We start from the raw sequence: 16279 nt of genomic DNA on the forward strand, positions 1-16279 counted from the left end.
GTGCAGTGATATGCGCCTATCATCCCAAGCTAGGTAGGAGGCTCTGGTTGGGAGGATCGCAGTTCTAGGCCAGCCTAGAACTGAGAAATGTCTTTGAAATTCCATCTCTACAGAGAGAAGCTGAACATGGTCTACAGACTGTGATCCCACCTTCGACAGTAACTCTAAAAGTAGAAGAAAGATTTGGGTTCAGGCAAGTGCTGGGGCAGGGAGGGTGAGCCTATCTTTAAAAAGTGAAAACCAGGCACTGGTGGCTGATGCCTGTAATCCTAGCTACTCAGGAGGCTGAGATCCAAGGATCCTTGTTTGAAACCAGCCCTGGTAGGAAAAGTCTGTGAGCCTCTTATATCCAGTTAACCAGCAGAAAACTGAAAATGGGACTGTGGCTCAAGTAGTAGAATGCCATCCTTGAACAATTTTTTTAGTAGTATTTGTTACACCTGTGTGACAGGCCAGGTACTAGCTAAACCTTTCATTTATTTGTTTGTTGATGCTTTTATGCGTTTGTTTCTCTAACAAGCGAGCATGCGGAGTGAACCCTGGGCAGCTCCATTCTCAGTATTTCACACGGGCTGCCGTTCACAGGCCCTGTGCCTCTTCCATGATTATCTCTTTCATTGGTGTAGGAGTCTAAGTGCACACAGGATGAGTATCAGGTGGTAGATGGTAGTATCTGGTTTCACAGCCAGGTCTGTCTGGTCTGGAGCCTGTTCTTGCGTGTCCCTGATACAGTGTCATCCAGGCTGCAGGAAGCAGAAGAATCCCCAGTTCAAAGCCAGTCTGGGCTATTTAGTGGGGAGAATAGAGTTCATTGTTTTAAGGACAGCAGATGTATCCTCTTTCCTTCTATGGCTGAAAGATTGTGTGTTCTGTTCAGGTGATGTTCACCTGTCCCGAGAAGCTTCTCTCACTGGGATTTTCTTCCATAGGACTGGGAATGGCCACATGGAACAGGCCGAGCCAGAGGCAGCCCCTGGTGGCCCGACCGTCTGTAGAGCCGGAAGCACAGCTGCCCGTGGGCCGGGAGCTGACGGAGGCCAACCGCTTTGCCTATGCCGCCCTCAGTTCCATCTCCCTGTCCCAGCTGTTTCCAGAAACAGAGCACAGGTGAGCTCCTCCCTCTTCAGGGGAGGCTGAGATCTAAGGATCGCAGTCCCAAGCCAGCCTGAGCAGAAAAGTCCATGAGACTCCTATCCTAAATTAGTCAGCAAAAAGTCAGAAGAGGTAGAGCACCAAATGGTAGAGCTCAAATAGTGAAGCATCAGCCTTCAATGGTCAACGCTAAAGAACATCATCCGGGTTCTGAGTTCAAGTCCCAGTACCAACATTAAAAAATAAAAAGGTTACTAGACACCATTATCTTAAATGTTGATTATACAGCCCCTGAGTGTTACTTTAATTATAGATTACTCACAATTACTGGAATGAATAGATTTTTCATTCAAAGTAGATGGATAGGAAATAAGTAACAGATAGAACTTAAGCAGATGAAATGTTAGTATGTTTGTATGAGGGGATTAAAAAAATGAGACCCATGCACAAGGCTCTGTATTCAAAAATATAATTAATAATAATGATAATAATAACAATAACAACAACACCTCATCCTCAGTGGAGTGGCGGCAGCATCTTGGATATTCCTTATTCCATCTCCTGCAAGAGTCTGACTCACTTCCCACTCTGGCCTCTACTTGTGGCACACAGAAAGATGGAAGCCTCCATCTTTCCAGAAGTCTCTCCAGCCTGGTAGCCTACCTGATGAACGCTTACCTAAAAATCCCATGTGCAGGGAAGAACTTTGTATGCTTTCCTTGCATAAAGATGTATCAACCCAGCTGGGCATTGGTGGCTCACGCCTGTAATACTAGGCTGAGATCTGAGGATCGTGGTTCAAGTCCAACCCCAGGCAGGAATGTCCGTGAGACTCTTATCTCCAATTAACTACCAGAAAATGGGAAGTGGCGCTGTGGCTTAAAGTGGAAGAGCACTAGCCTTGAGTGAAACAAATCAGGGACAGTGCCCAGGCCCTAAGTTCAAGCCCCACAACCACCACCACCAAAAACAACAAAAGTATCAACCCGATGCTGTGCCATGCCTGTTCTGGAGGGTTTTGGGGGGAAGTGAGTGGTTGTCTGGGGTCTCCCTCCCATCCCCTTCTCCGTGGTACTCGTCTGCGCACAGGTGGCTATGGCTATGGCCTGGCTGGAAGCTTGGGCTGGTTTCTTCACTTTCCCATTCAGCATGCCAGTTGCTGCCTCGTTTCTTAGAAACCTCTGTCTTTTTAAAGCCCAGATAGGCAGTTGGTTCCTGTGATCTTTAGAAAAACAGTTTTTGTACATGAGGGGTTTCAAAACAAAATGAATGTCTAAAATATTTACTTTTTATTCATGCTGTAAGCATCATAGATGATCTTCTTTATGATGCTTTTCTTGTTGGGTTTTCTTTAATTGTTTGGTGTTTTGTTTATGACAGGGTCTAGTTATGTAACCCAGGCGGGCCTCAAATTCATGGTCTTCCTGCCTCAGCCTCCAGAGTATTAGGCTTACAGGACTGCTCTACCATGTTTGGTTCCTTTACCATTGATTCTATTTATTAAAAATGCAGGACCAAGCCCAGCCCAGGTCATTCATGCCTGTAATTCTAGCTACTTGGAAAGCTGAGATCTGAGGATTGTGGTTCCTGGCTGAGGCAGGAAAGTCCATGAGACTCTTATCTCCAGTTAGTCACAGAAGAGAGCTGGAAGTGGGGCTGTGGCTCGAGTGATAGAGTGCTAGCCTTGAGGGCAAAAAAAAAGAGCCCAAGGACTGACAAAAAAAAAAAAAAAGGCGGAACCACTGGGAGAGAGCGAAAAAAGGGGTGACATTGTCCAAAAAGAAATGTACTTGTTACCTGGTTTTTGTAACTCCTATGTATATCGCCTTTATAATAAAAATAAAAACTGTTAAAGAACAAGCAAATTGCAGTCAAGGCAAAGGGTATCTAGTTTGAAGCCAGCCTGGGCTATATAGTGAGACTCTGTCTTTAAGAAAAATACAGAGCTAGGAGTTGATGCCTCACACCTGTGATCCTAGCTACTCAGGAGGCTGAAATCTGAGGATCAAAGTTTGAAGCCAACTTGGGGAGGAAAGTTTGCAAGACTCTTATCTCCATTTAATTACAAAAACAAACAAACAAACCTGAACTGGAGCTGTGGCTCAAATGGTAGAGTGCTAGCCTTGAACCAACAAAACAACAAAAAAAAAAAAAACTCAAGGACAGAGTCTAGGCCCTGAGTTCAAGCCCCAGGACTGGCACAAAAAAAGATGAAGAAGGAAAATGAGAAAGAGGAGGAGACGGAAGAAGAGGAAGAGAAGGAAGAGGAAAGGGGAAAAGGGAAAGGAAAATGTAGAAACTGCTGAGATTGACAGAAGTCAGCAGACTCCGCTGCCAAAGGTCAGATTTAGACTCTCAGGTCATGTTGTCTGTGTCACAGTTCCTTTCATAGACAGGAATGAATGTGGCTGTGTGCCAATAAAACTTTATTTATAAAAACAAACCATGGGCCAGGTTCCCAGGAAGAGGAGTGAGTGAGGAAAGCTGGATTCTGGGGGGGCAGCTCCGGCCTTACCCTGATGGGAGATACCAGAGACCTTGACCGTCTGCAGTGCAGATGCCCCACCTGTGAGGCGGGGAAGGATGGGCACAATGATCTCTGCCCTGCTCTGTGAGTGCCTGGCACATCGTAGCACTTGGTAGTGTACTCACTGAAGGGAGCTGTCTCCCTTCAGTCTCCAGTGGGTGAGTGTGGCCATTGGAGTCTAAGAGATGGAGGTCTGGACTTCCCTAGACCTGGGTTTCCAGGTCTCTAAATTTAATAAGACCTCCCTCCTCGTGGGTTGGGGCAGGAATAATCCACTTATCACCAAAGAAAGAGACAGTGCCAGTTACTGTCCTAAGCATGTAATTGAGGTTTGCTTAGTCCTTCTAACAACCTAATGAGTTTGTTTTCATCATTATCGACACCTCTTCCTAGAGGTGAAATAATGGATCCAGGACCACACAGTTGATGGCCACGCTGGGACTCCAACTGGTGCCCAAGGCTCTTTAACCTGTGACTATGTCCTGCAGTGTTTCTTTCCATCCATGTTCTTCCCAGACAGTAGCAGGAAGCCCAGCTGCTATCTTTGACCCTGAGCCCCTACGTGCTGTTCACTTCCCTGTCATTCTTGAAGTCATCCCTGCCCAGGACACACCCCGTGCCACCCTGGGCTAATCCCAGAGTCACGCTGCGACCTGTTATCAGACTGGCAGCTCAGCAGATAACGTTTACTGCTCCTCCTCACTTTGCCTTCCCACCTCCTCCAGGCATGGCCTGTTGTTAGTTTTACAGCCCAGGAAAATGAAGCTGAGGAAGGAGACAGGAGGGCACATCCCGATACTCCCGGGTGGCTGGACGTCAGAGTCTGACCCTGTCTGCCACTGCGTCCTCAGTCACCTTAGAAACCACGACCGTGATGCTGGCTGACATTAGTAGGTCATTTTGTGCTTGCTGAACCTTGCTCCCATGCTTCTTAGCGCTTGATCCTCATGCCTGCAAGACTGGGATTTGGAGTAGAGCTCCTCACCACCAGTCAGCAGCCCCTGGCCTCTCTCCACTCCACAGTCAGGAATGAGCATGCTGAGCCATGCAAGAGGAGGGAGAGCCAGAGCCCTTCCCAACCTGGCCACAGGGTGTAGAGCCTGGGGCTGCTGTTCCAGCAGGGTGCTGCTGAGACAGGCTAGGCTCTGGCTGGGGAGCTAGACCAGATCTACCCAGATCCCTCCCCTGCACCGGCTCAAGTCAAGCCCAAGTCTGCTATCAGAGCCTGCCTCAGCCTGTGGGGCTCCCTCTCCTCTTGAGTTCCCACTCACTCAGTCTCCCGCTGGGGACAGCGCCCCTGTGGGCTTCCATGCCTCATACCCCAGCATGGCCCAGGCCCCAGCACATGAACAGCCATGCCTGCTGCCCTCTTCCCTGTGGCTTATGTGCATCTTGGTGAAGGCTTTTATTTTTTTTTATTATTTTTTTTTTTTTTGGTCAGTCCTGGGGCTTGAACTCAGGGCCTGGGCGTTGGCCCTCAGCTCTTCAGCTCAAGGCGAGCGCTCTACCACTTGAGCTACAGCACCACTTCCGGTTTTCTGGTGGTTTTATTGGAGGTAGGAGTCTCACGGTCTCTCCTGCCTGGGCTGGCTTTGAACCGCGATCCTCAGATCTCAGCCTCCTGAGTAGCTAGGATTACAGGCGTGAGCCACCAGCACACGGCAGGCTTTTATTTTTTTAAAGGGGGCAGGATGGGTCAGATACGAGGGCTTGAACTCAGAGCCTGGGCACTGTTCCTTAGCTTTTTTGCTCAAGGTCGGTGTTCTACCACTTGAGCCAAAGCTCCACCCTTTTTTGGGTGGTGAAATGGAGACTCTTAAGTCTCACAGACTTTCCTGCCTGGGCTGGCCTCAAACCACAATCCTCAGATCTCAGCTTTCCGAATAACTAGAATCCCAGGCATGAGGCACTGGTACCTGCTCTTTGGTGGGAGCAGAAGGTAAAATCCATGTCACCTAACATTTCAGCTTGACTCTGAATTTCCCGCATCACAGTCCCTGTGTTGTAGAGTTTTATATCCATGAACTCAACTTGTCATTAAATTATTTGGCAATACTGCGGTATGAATCCAGGTCCTCGCACTTGCTATCACTTAAACCATTCCTCTAGCCCTGTGTGACTATGACTTAAGGGAACTAAAGCCATCTCTCCCGTGTCTCAGCTCCTTTTGCTCCGAGTTTGTAGCAGGCCTGGTGAAGTGGCTGGAGTTGTCTGAAGCCGTCCTGCCAACCATGACTGCTTTTGCCAGCGGCCTAGGAGGCGAAGGAGCAGACATGTTTGCTGAGACTTTATCAAAGGACCCAGCCTTGAAGGGTGACCCATCCATGATCACACAGGTAGAACTCATACCTAGGGGCAGGGGTTAGGGACTGGGGAACAAGTCAGTTCCTTTCCAGATAAATCTGGAAATCACCTCTGGTGGAATGGGGCAGCAGGAAGACCAAACAGTCCATCGTGATATAAAATGATGGTGATGGCTGGTGCTGACGAATGTTTACTTTCAGTCGACTGCTCACCACGCACATTACATTAGTGCCCTGACAGCATTAACTCTGGACAACTTCCAGAGCAAAGCAATGCAGGTGGAGTGTGTCTTATCCAAAATGCTTGCGACCAGAAGTGTTTTCCAATTTCAGACATTTTGCCCCCAGGCTTTGGGGTATTTGCATATTTGGACATGCATTTGCATATCCCGATGTATTTGTATGTTCAGAAAGACATTTTGCATGTTGGCATAAATAAGTTACATGATGTATTGCCTATTAAGTCTTGGAGATGGAGTTCAGATCTAAAAGGACGAGTTTGTTTATGTTTTATATGAGCTTATACACATAGCTGGAAGGGAATGGGATACAGTGCAAGTTTGGATAATTTGAAACAAAGTTTCATGGTCTGGGCTTTTCTGTGGTATCCTATTGGCACTCAAAAATTGTTAAATTTTTGGGCTGGGAAGGTAGCTCAGTGGTAGAGCACTTGCCTTGCATGCCTGAGGCCCTGGGTTCAATTCCCCAGCACCACATAAGCAAAAAGAAAAAAAAAAGCTGGAAGTGGCTCAAGTGGTAGAGCGCTAGCCTTCAGCTGAAGAGCTGAGGGACAGCGCCCAGGCCCAGAGTTCAGGCCCCACAACCGGACCCCAAAGAAGAACAAGGCATAGAGAGGTTAAATAATTTTCCCACTGTCACACAGCTGATAAGTGTCCAAGCCAGGTTTTGAACCTTGGAGGTCTGATTTCAGAGCCTGCACTCTACTAACCTATGATGCTTCTTTGCTGAGGCCACAGCTTTGGTGTGTGGCCCTAGATATGTCAGTCACCAGCTCTGTGTCTAGATAGAGCAGGTGAAAGGTTCTGACAGGAAGTTGGTGGACATGTGCCATATAAGACAGCCCCCTTCCTTCCTTTCTTTCACTGCCTAATATCCTGACATTGCTGTTTCCTTATGACATTCCTGACATTGCTTTTCCTTAGGGTGTTGTTTTGTTTTGTTTTGTTTTGTTTTGGGACAAGTTTTCTCACTACTTAGTCCAGGCTGGCCTCAAACTCCCAGATCCTGGGAGTCCAGGCATCCACTTCCATACCCAGCTGCTTACTTAAATTTTCTGTCCTGTTCACTGCCGTCCTGTGGGTCTTGTTCTTCATGGGTAGGAATGGGAATGGATGACAGTCATCTGGGCTGGGTGGCAGCCTGTTGGCACCTCCCTGAATCTGGTTTTCTTTTCCACACAGGACCTACTGAGCTTCTCACTCCAGGATGGTAAGTTGATTTGTTAATTCTGTCATTGTGGGCACAAGGGAAGCCAGTGACAGGTGCGCCACCTGTAGATGGACTGGCTCAGAGGAATGTTTTGACACGGAGACTCCAAGCCTGCAGCACTGTCAGTGAGCTGGTTAGCACAAGCCAAACACCAAATGCTGCTGCTCACTGCTCGCTTCCTTTCTTCCTCAACTTCCCTGTGGCTCCTCCCTGCACACTCCCCTACTGCCCACCCTCCTGTAGCTCAGGGACCTTTCCCAAGAACTCCTTGCCCCATGCCCATACTCAGGAGAAAGACCAGCCCCTCGGTACAGCTCTTGGGGTGCTGGTGGGGGTCTCATAGCCTGCTCCCGGGAACCACAGCTATAGCTTAGAACCTCCTCAACATGATGCCTCAGTAACAGCTTCTCATTCCTGGAGACCTTCTGGGACCAAACCATGGCACAGGCCCACTGCCTCTCCTCTGCAAATATCCACTCACGGGATGCTCCAGTGACATCTTCTGATGAGGAAGTGTGCTCAGCAGAGAGGTTCAGGCGTTCTCCGGCCTACGCTGCACAGTGGAGATTCTACCCAGCTGTGCTTCTCCTGGGCTCACTAGCAATGAGCACAAGCCACTTGGGGCGCCTGGACGTGGTAGGGGATCCTTCCTGTCCTGTCCCTTCTGCTGCTCCAGCTGCATCTTGGCCTGAGCCACGTGGCTCGAGGGGCTGCCTGGTCTTGTAAGCGTCACCATCTCCCTGACTCTGCACTGCCCGTGCCTCTCCTCTTTTTCTTAATTTTTTTATATTTTATTCCATATATATAATTTTTATTTCTTATATATTTTCTTGTGTTTTATTTTTTATATTTCTTGCAAGGACACCCATATAATATGTATATAAATCAGACAAAAATTGCATTTTGCGGTGTGTGTGTGTGTGTGTGTGTGTGTGTGTGTGTGTGTGTGTGTGTGTGTGTGTGTGTGTGTGTGTGTGTGTGTGTGTGTGTGTGTGTGTGTGTGTGTCAGTACTAGGGCTTATACTCAGAGCCTGAGTGCCATCCTTTAGCTTTTCAACCACTTGAGCCGCAGCTCTACTTCTGGCTTTTTTGTGGTTAATTAGAGATAATATCTCATAGACTTTCCTGCCTGGGCTGACTTCAAACCTTGATTCTCAGATCTCAGTCTCCTGAGTAGCTAGGGTTACAGATGTGAGCCACTGTGATTGTATCTTTGTTGTTGTTTATGATGATGATCATCATCATGGGGCTTGCACTCTGGGCCTGGGCACTGTCCCTGAGTTCTTTTGCTCAAGGTTAGCACTCTACCACTTTGAAACACAGCACATTTCCAGTTTTCTGGTGATTTACTGGAGCTAAAAGTCTGATCCTCAGATCTCAGCCTCCTGAATAGGATTACAGGCGTGAGCCACTGGTATCCAGCCATTTTTTTTGAACATACTGTCTGGTCCTTGTGTGCAGTGTGGGACTCAGGCTGCTGGAGAGCAGAGCCACACACCCCAGGAGAGAGAAGCTGATGATGTGGTTGTAGTAATGACAAAGCCACCTAATGTTGAGTACATGTGCTATGCCAGGTGTGATTCTAGAGGTCCATGCAGGCATTTAACTCCTTTGCCCCATTTTGCAGACCTGACACTCCCATAATGTAGGGGTGTGCACATGCATGCACACTGATGTTATCCCTTAGCTTTTTGGCTCCAGGCTAAAACTACCATTTGAACCACAGCTCCAATTCCAGATTTTTGGTGGTTAATTGGAGCTAAGAGTCTCATAAACTTTACTGCCTGGGCTGTCTTTGAACATTGATCCTCTATCTCAACCTCCTGAGTAGCTAGGATTACAGATATGACTCCCTGGTACCTGGCTCATAAGAAAAAAAATTTTTTTTAATCTGTCAGTTACATGAGTGAGGTAATGAGTACACTTCCTATTGAACATTGTTACCCCCTCCATTGTTTTCCCCCTACCATCCCTTCCCTCCCTACCTTCCCTGAGGTTCTTTTTTTTTTTTTGATTGTGATTAAGTGATTACATAATTTCCCGAATTTTACAGTATTGTGGAATAATGATGCTCATTTAAAGTCACAAGTTCATTCTAACTTTCCTGGAGCAAATTGTCTATCACAGTCTATAACATATAACGGTATTCACATGTTATACACCATACATGTGATCAGCAGCATGGGGATATTTAGTAGTGGTTCGACCAGATGAGTGGGAGTTCTTTGTTTCTTAAGTCCTGTTAGTTTTGTCGTATCACCTAACATTTTGGATTTAGCATCCACTTATCAGGGAGACCATGTACTGTTTGTCTCTTTGCTCTTGGCTTACCTTGCTCAACATGATTCCTTCTAGCTCCATCCATTTCCCTGCAAATGCCATTATTTTGTCATTTCTAATGGCTGCATAATATTCCATTGTGTATAGATACCACAATTTTTGGATCCATTCATCTGTGGTGGTAGCCAAGGATCTTGTAAGGAGACAGTCAATATTGTAAGTGAACAAGTTACCTAAGTTCTTTCCCACAAGCTCCATGAGAGTGAAGCCTTGTCTAGCTTATTTCACCATCAAACCTCAGCATTTCTAACACTGAGAGATACGTGCTGGCCCTTTAGTACTTGCTTGGAGGGAGGGAGGCAGGCAGGAAGGAAGGCAGGAAGGCAAGAAGGAAGGAAGGAAGGAAGGAAGGAAGGAAGGAAGGGAGGGAGGGAGGGAGGGAGAGAGGGAGGGATAAATAGGTGGATGGCCAAATAGATGGGTGGGTGGGTGGGTGGGTAGATGGACAGAAGGAAGGAAAGATAGGTACATGGAAGGATGGGAGAAGGAAGGAGAGTGGGAGTCACAGAGGATGGACAAATAGCTTTTCTTCTGAGAACAACCTTAGAATCTGCGCAAGGTGGTTTGTCTGAATACCCTCTTCCTCCTCTGGACTGGGTCGGGGAGCCCTGGCTTTCTCCATGAGTATGAGGAAAGATGAGTAACCCAGGAAATCAATATGAAAAGCTGCGTTTCTCAGAACTTCCTGGAAGGTTGACCTTTACTGGCAGCTTGGGGCTCTTCATCACATAATGATGCCGCACGGCAGCCCGGTGGGAATTTTTTTTCTCTCTTTCTTTTTTTCAAATACTAATCATTTTCTTCTCTTCAGGTTCCAACCTGCTAAGCTCTTTACCAGCTGTAAAAAAACAATCTTCACCTTTTCTTCCCTCCTGTACTGGAGTTTGGACTCAGGGCCTCATGCTCGCTAGGCAGGCGCTCTACCTTGAGCCACACCTCCAGCCTTAAAACATGTCTTATAGGATATAGTAAACATGGAGCTGATAAGACTAACTCAGCTTAGCTCTACTGATGTTCAGAGTTGGAAAAACCTCTGGAGTGGGTGGTTGGGGGTGTCCTGTGCACTGTGGGGGTATCTGGCAGTCTCCTGGGCCACTACCCATTAGATCCCAGTAGCACTTCCTAAGTCCTAACAACCAAAAATATCTCCACACATTACCAAATGCTGTACAGTGAACTAAACCAAAATGTGGCTGGCTCAGGCGGGGCCGGTGTGTTTGTATTCAGTAATCTTTACAAGACATTCTGGTTGTTCTTTAGGCCCCTTAAATAGGTTGAATTATTGCACAGTGTATAACTGTCCAATAAGCTACTGAAATACATCCTGCAGTCTGCATTTACAGGGAGGAAATGAAGGCCTACAAGGGTTTAGCCAGGAGCTTAGGATGCCATTTCAAAGTTTCAAAATTCCATTTAAGGCAAAGAAGCTCTCATGAGCTCTGAATGGCTCAGGGAAACTTGCATCCCAGGTTGAAGGATGATTTTTCTGCCCCCTTGCTCGGCATCTGTAACCTGACCTGGGGGTGGGGAGCTGTCAGCAGGGAGCCCAGCAGGTGTGTGAATGCGCACGTGAGTCACGGTGGTAGGTCCTGCACACCTGGCTCTACTTGCTGCGGAAAGTATAATTACTAGATTGCTCCCCTACTCCCTGATGAATCAGTGCTGAGGTGTGAATCTTTGGCTCTCCTGACCCAGGGACGATTTTCTGCCAGCATCCTTGAGATTGAGAAATTTATAATCAATTTTGAAACCACCTTATTTATTCAGTAAATAAGAACCGAATGCCTCCTGTGTGCAGTTAGCCTGGGAATTTTTTTTTTCAGTTGTAAGGCTTGAACTCAGGATCTGGGCATTCTCCCTGAGCTCTTTTGCTCAAAGCTAGCACTCTACCACTTTGGCTTTTCTGGTGGTTCATTGGAGATAAGAGTCTCATGGAAGCCAGACACTGGTGGCTCATGCCTGTAATCCTAGCAACTCAGGAGGCTGAGATCTGAGGATTGTGGTTCAAAGCCAGCCCAGGCAATAAAGTTCTTGAAACTCTTATCTCCAGCGTACTACTCAGAAAAAGCTGGAAATGGTGCTGTGGCTCAAGTGATAGAGCACTAGCCTTGAGCACGAAGAGGCTCAGGGACAGTGCTTAGGCCCTGAGTTCAAGGCCCAGGACTGGGAAAAAAAAATAAGAGTCTCATGGACTTTCCTGCCTAGACTGGCTTTGAACCACAATCCTCAGATCTCAGCCTCCTGGGTAGTTAGGATTACAGGCGTGAGCCACCAGCGCCCAGCTCCTGGGGATAATTTTAGCAGAGATGCTTGTCAATGGCCTGACGTCTGCCTGACACTTGAGATTTTCAACTCCAGTCCCAAATTTCAGGAGCTCCATATGCCAAGTCTAGCCACTATGAGCCAAACAAAGGGACAAGTTAAAGGGCAGTTAAAGGAGATGTATTACATAGCACAGACAGGCCATGGGAAGACTGCCTTTCACTGGCCTTCAGTGGTCTTGCAGGGAGACAAACATGAGCTTTAGGTTTTATAGACAAAAAACTGGGAGGTGAAAAAAAAAAAAACTGGGAGGTGAAGGAGAGAGGTGTGCATAGTTATTAAACAGTCCCCGTCCAAATGTGGCCTGGTTGATCATGACGTCAGTCCTTTCTTTGGAAGAGGTTCTAGAGAAGTTCTTACTGTCGTCATAACCAGTCAAGATAAACAGGTCATCGGTAATGGCAAGGGGTCTGTTCCACAGACACTCTCTTGTTCTTGGCAGAGGTTTCTTGTCATAAAGATGTTATCTGCTAGATAACATCTGACGGATGTTATCTGTCCTTCCTGGATTGCAAGGTGACTTTGGAGAGATTGGCTCAGAGCAGAGACGTGTACAAAATGAAGGCAGGAGTGCCCATCTTTTCTCCTGTGTTTAGAATGAGTGTGCCCATCAAAAGCAGCTTTTAAGTACCTCTTACAAGCTGAATGCTTGCTTTCTTCCTTTCTTTTCTTTCTTTCTCTCTGTCTTTCTCTCTTCTCTTTCTCTCTTTCTTTCTTCCTTTCTTTGTATGTGCCACTAATGGGACTTGACCTCAAGACTTCTAGCTCTTGCTGACAACTGGCACTCCACCACTTGAGCCAGGCATGCACTTCTAGCTGTTAGCTAATTGGATTGGATTTATCTGCCTGCGCCGGCTCTAACCCACAACTTTCCAGATCTCAGCCTTCTGAGTAACTAGGATTATAGGTGTGAACCATAGCGCCCTGCATCAGAGGGTTTTCTTTACAGATACTAATTTAAGGCCCACCAATTCTGGAAGACAGGTACTATGACTGCCTCTATTTTCCAAGAGGAGACCACAGCAGAGACACAGTGTGTGGCATCACTCACCTGACTGATAAAACTACCACGACTACCTCTACCACCCTCCACTTCCCAGAACAAATCCCATGAACCATTCTAGAAGCTTAAAGCCAGTGGTTGGTAGGAGACAGGTGGCGTGTGATGGGAATTCAATGTGGCTTCTGTTTTATATGAAAACTGTCCCTTCAGGTTGGTTAGGACAGGGGCCATGCTAGCCTTAGGGGGAAATGTAATTAAGAAAGTGGGTGGATGGCGGGATGGAAGTACAGTGGGGAGGAGCAGTAGGGGCATGAGTTTGGTCTTGACCCCCAAGGAAGAGGGGATAAGGAGCCCACTCTGCACCATCGGCTGCCTGGCAGCCCTAGCGCCAGGGTGCCTCCTTAGTGTGACTTACCAGAGTGGAAGAAAGAGACATGACAGTTCACCATGGAAAGACTATTATGAGATCCATACCTTGTGGTACACACCTGTAATCCTAGCACTTGGGAGACTGAGGCCAAAGGATCAAGAGTTCAAGGCCATCTTGGACTACAGATGGAAACCACCACTCAAAAACTCAAAACAGAAAAAATACTAACAGGATATACAGCGAGTTTGGAATTTATCTCTGGAGAGAAGACAGACAATAAACATGAGGGTAAATTTTTTTTTGGGGGGGGTCCGGTCATGGGGCTTGAACTCTGGGCCTGGGCGCTGTCCCTCAGCTCTTCAGCTCAAGGCTAGCACTCTACCACTTGAGCCACAGCGCCACTTCCGGCTTTTTTTTTTTTTTTTTTTTTTGCTTATATGGTGCTGAGGAATCAAACACAGGGCCTTATGCATGCAAGGCAAGCACTCTACCACAGAGCCACCTTCCCAGCTTCCAAGCTTTTTTTTTTTTTTTTTTTTTTAAAGGTTAGCATTCTGCCACTTAAGCCACAGCTCCACTTCTGGCTAGTTGGGGATCAGAATCTCAAGGACTTTTCCTGCCTGAGCTGGCTTTGAACATGGATCCTCAGATCTCAGCCTCCTGAGTAGCTAGGATTACAGGCGTGAACCACTGGCATCAGACCAAAAAAACCAATTTCAATGGTGATAAGAAGGATTTGCTGCTGGCAAAGGGACAGAGAGCAGGGGAGTGAATCAGAGAGGGCTTTTGGGAGTAGGTGGCTCAGTTCCTTAACTGAACCATGAGGTGGTCTCAGAAAGTTCCAGGCATTGTCAGCTCTGGGGCTAAAATCCTCTTTAAGTGAAGATCCTACCTAGGGAGTGGTCTCAGAAAGTTCCAGGCATTGTCAGCTCTGGGGCTAAAATCCTCTTTAAGTGAAGATCCTACCTAGGGAGAGTGAGATGCCTTTGCCAGTTGGTCCCCTCTTGTCTCCACAGTTCCTGGGAAAGTTGGACCCAAAATGGAGGTGGGAAGCAGTAAAGGCCTTTTATGCTGCTTTGGGCACGTGGGGGCACAGCAGAGACTCTAGTAGGTCAGGAAGAAGTCCAGCCAGCCAATGAAGACAACATGACTTCATTGTTTTCTGTATGCCCCAAGCATTGGTGAAGCACATCAGCAAACAAGGCAGACGGCCCTGTCCTTGTGGTGGGGGGGGGGGGTGGCATTCTGATGGGTTGAGCCACACAATATTATCCACACAGAAAGGAGAAAAGGAAAGGGTAATGGGAAACGCAGGGAGGGGGGTGGGCTTAGAAGTATGCTGCTCTAATTCAGGAGCCAACAGTCTCTCCAAAGAGTTGAGATTTGGGTGATAGAAACAGGCCAGGCTGGCAGACCTCTGGGAGAAGGGTTTACCAGATAATGAGAACAGTAAGTGCAAAGGCCCTGAGACAGACATGTGCTTGGTAGAACTGATGCTGATGCATGAAGCAAGGATGAATAGTAGAAGAAATAGGAGTAGGTAGCAGGAAGGGTTCAGATATCTTACACACCTAGGAAGAAATGTGGACTTTATCCTAGGGGTATTAGAAAGTTATTAGAAAATTTTAAGCCAGGGCTGGGAAGGTAGCTCAGTGGTAGAGCGCATGCCTTGCATGCCTGAGGCCCTGGGTTCGATTCCTCAGCACCACATAAGCAAAAAGAATAAAAAGCCGGAAGTGGTGCTGTGGCTCAAGTGGTAGAGCGCTAGCCTTTAGCTGAAGAGCTGAGGGACTGCGCCCAGGCCCAGAGTTCAGGCCTCACGACTGGACCCCCCCCCCAAAAAAAAAAAAAAAAAAGAAAGAAAAGAAAAATTTAAGCCAGGGAGAATGTATAGATGAATGGCTTCTGTGACCCTCTAGACAGGAGATAGATGGAATACAGAGGCCAGAATGAAAAATGAGGGACCATAGGGTAGCCAGAGGCTGCTAAGGAATTTTCAATACCAATGGGAGGTGGTGGTGGTAGAGATGGCAGGAAATGCTCAGACACAGGCTGTAGCTTGGAGACTCTGCTGCCAACATTAGCTGGTAGATTGGGTGTCAGGATGACCAAAGGACAATGCCCAGGCATTTGGCCCAAGCTCCAAGGTGGATGTGTGAATGGGCACCTGTTAGCCAAACAAGACAGACAGATCTTTAGGAGAACCAAGACCAGGAGAGCCCCCACCAGCCTCTAAGCCCAGCTTCAAGACCAACAGCCTGGCCTCCAAGGTCCTTGAAATGACCTTGAGCGACAGCCAGCTCTCTCTCCATGCTTGACATCACCCCAGGAATAATAATCATTTGTGCACGTGGCAGCCAGGATTCTAGAAACTCTATCACTGTAACCTTGGCCCCTGCAGTACATGTTAGCCACTAATTATAATTGCGATCCATGAATCATCATGGCCAAGCCTTGGTTCCCACAGCCCGATTATCACCTGGGTGAAGCAGGTGCTTCTGTTCAAAGGAGAAGGCGCTCCTTTGTCTGCAGACCTTTCATTAATCTGGTGACTCTGAGACACAGCCCCTGCACCGGCACGTAGACAGCCCCTAAGCAGGAATGTGGCCAAGGGTAGTGGGCCAAACACTGCTGACCGGTGACACGGGCAGGCTGTGACAGAGAACTCAGTCCCTCCGTCAAATGACATCCTGCAGCTGACGATCAGGAAGACCCCTAAAGCAGGTTTCAGGAATACCGCCCCCACCCTTCTCTGTCAATACTGGGGTTTGAGCTTTAGACTTCAGGCTTGCTAAAGTCAGTACTCTACCACCTGAGATACAGCCATACACACAAACACTCAAGGATTTTAGTTTATCTTCTTTTTCAGATAG

General features: G+C 47.5%; 1 protein-coding gene across 7 annotated transcripts in view; it reads left to right on the forward strand.

Annotated features, from left to right (window-relative positions):
* The window catches only part of Tmco4 (transmembrane and coiled-coil domains 4), a 66149-nt gene that overhangs the window by 11078 nt on the left and 38792 nt on the right, over positions 1–16279 (forward strand). For 5 of the 7 annotated variants that reach the window (XM_070037793.1, XM_070037787.1, XM_070037790.1 and 2 more), the window contains 3 exons: positions 930–1107; positions 5781–5955; positions 7344–7371. In XM_070037793.1, the coding sequence (XP_069893894.1) occupies positions 938–1107; positions 5781–5955; positions 7344–7371 (373 nt within the window). In that variant the 5' untranslated portion in view covers positions 930–937. Of the gene's footprint in view, positions 1–113; positions 194–929; positions 1108–5780; positions 5956–7343; positions 7372–16279 lie in introns of all 7 variants that reach the window. The other 2 variants (XM_070037788.1, XM_070037792.1) reach the window with 1 other exon arrangement.

Source organism: Dipodomys merriami, unplaced genomic scaffold (assembly GCF_024711535.1).
Source record: "Dipodomys merriami isolate MVZ:Mamm:240054 unplaced genomic scaffold, mDipMer1.0.p SCAF_28, whole genome shotgun sequence".
NCBI classification, from domain to species: domain Eukaryota; kingdom Metazoa; phylum Chordata; class Mammalia; order Rodentia; family Heteromyidae; genus Dipodomys; species Dipodomys merriami.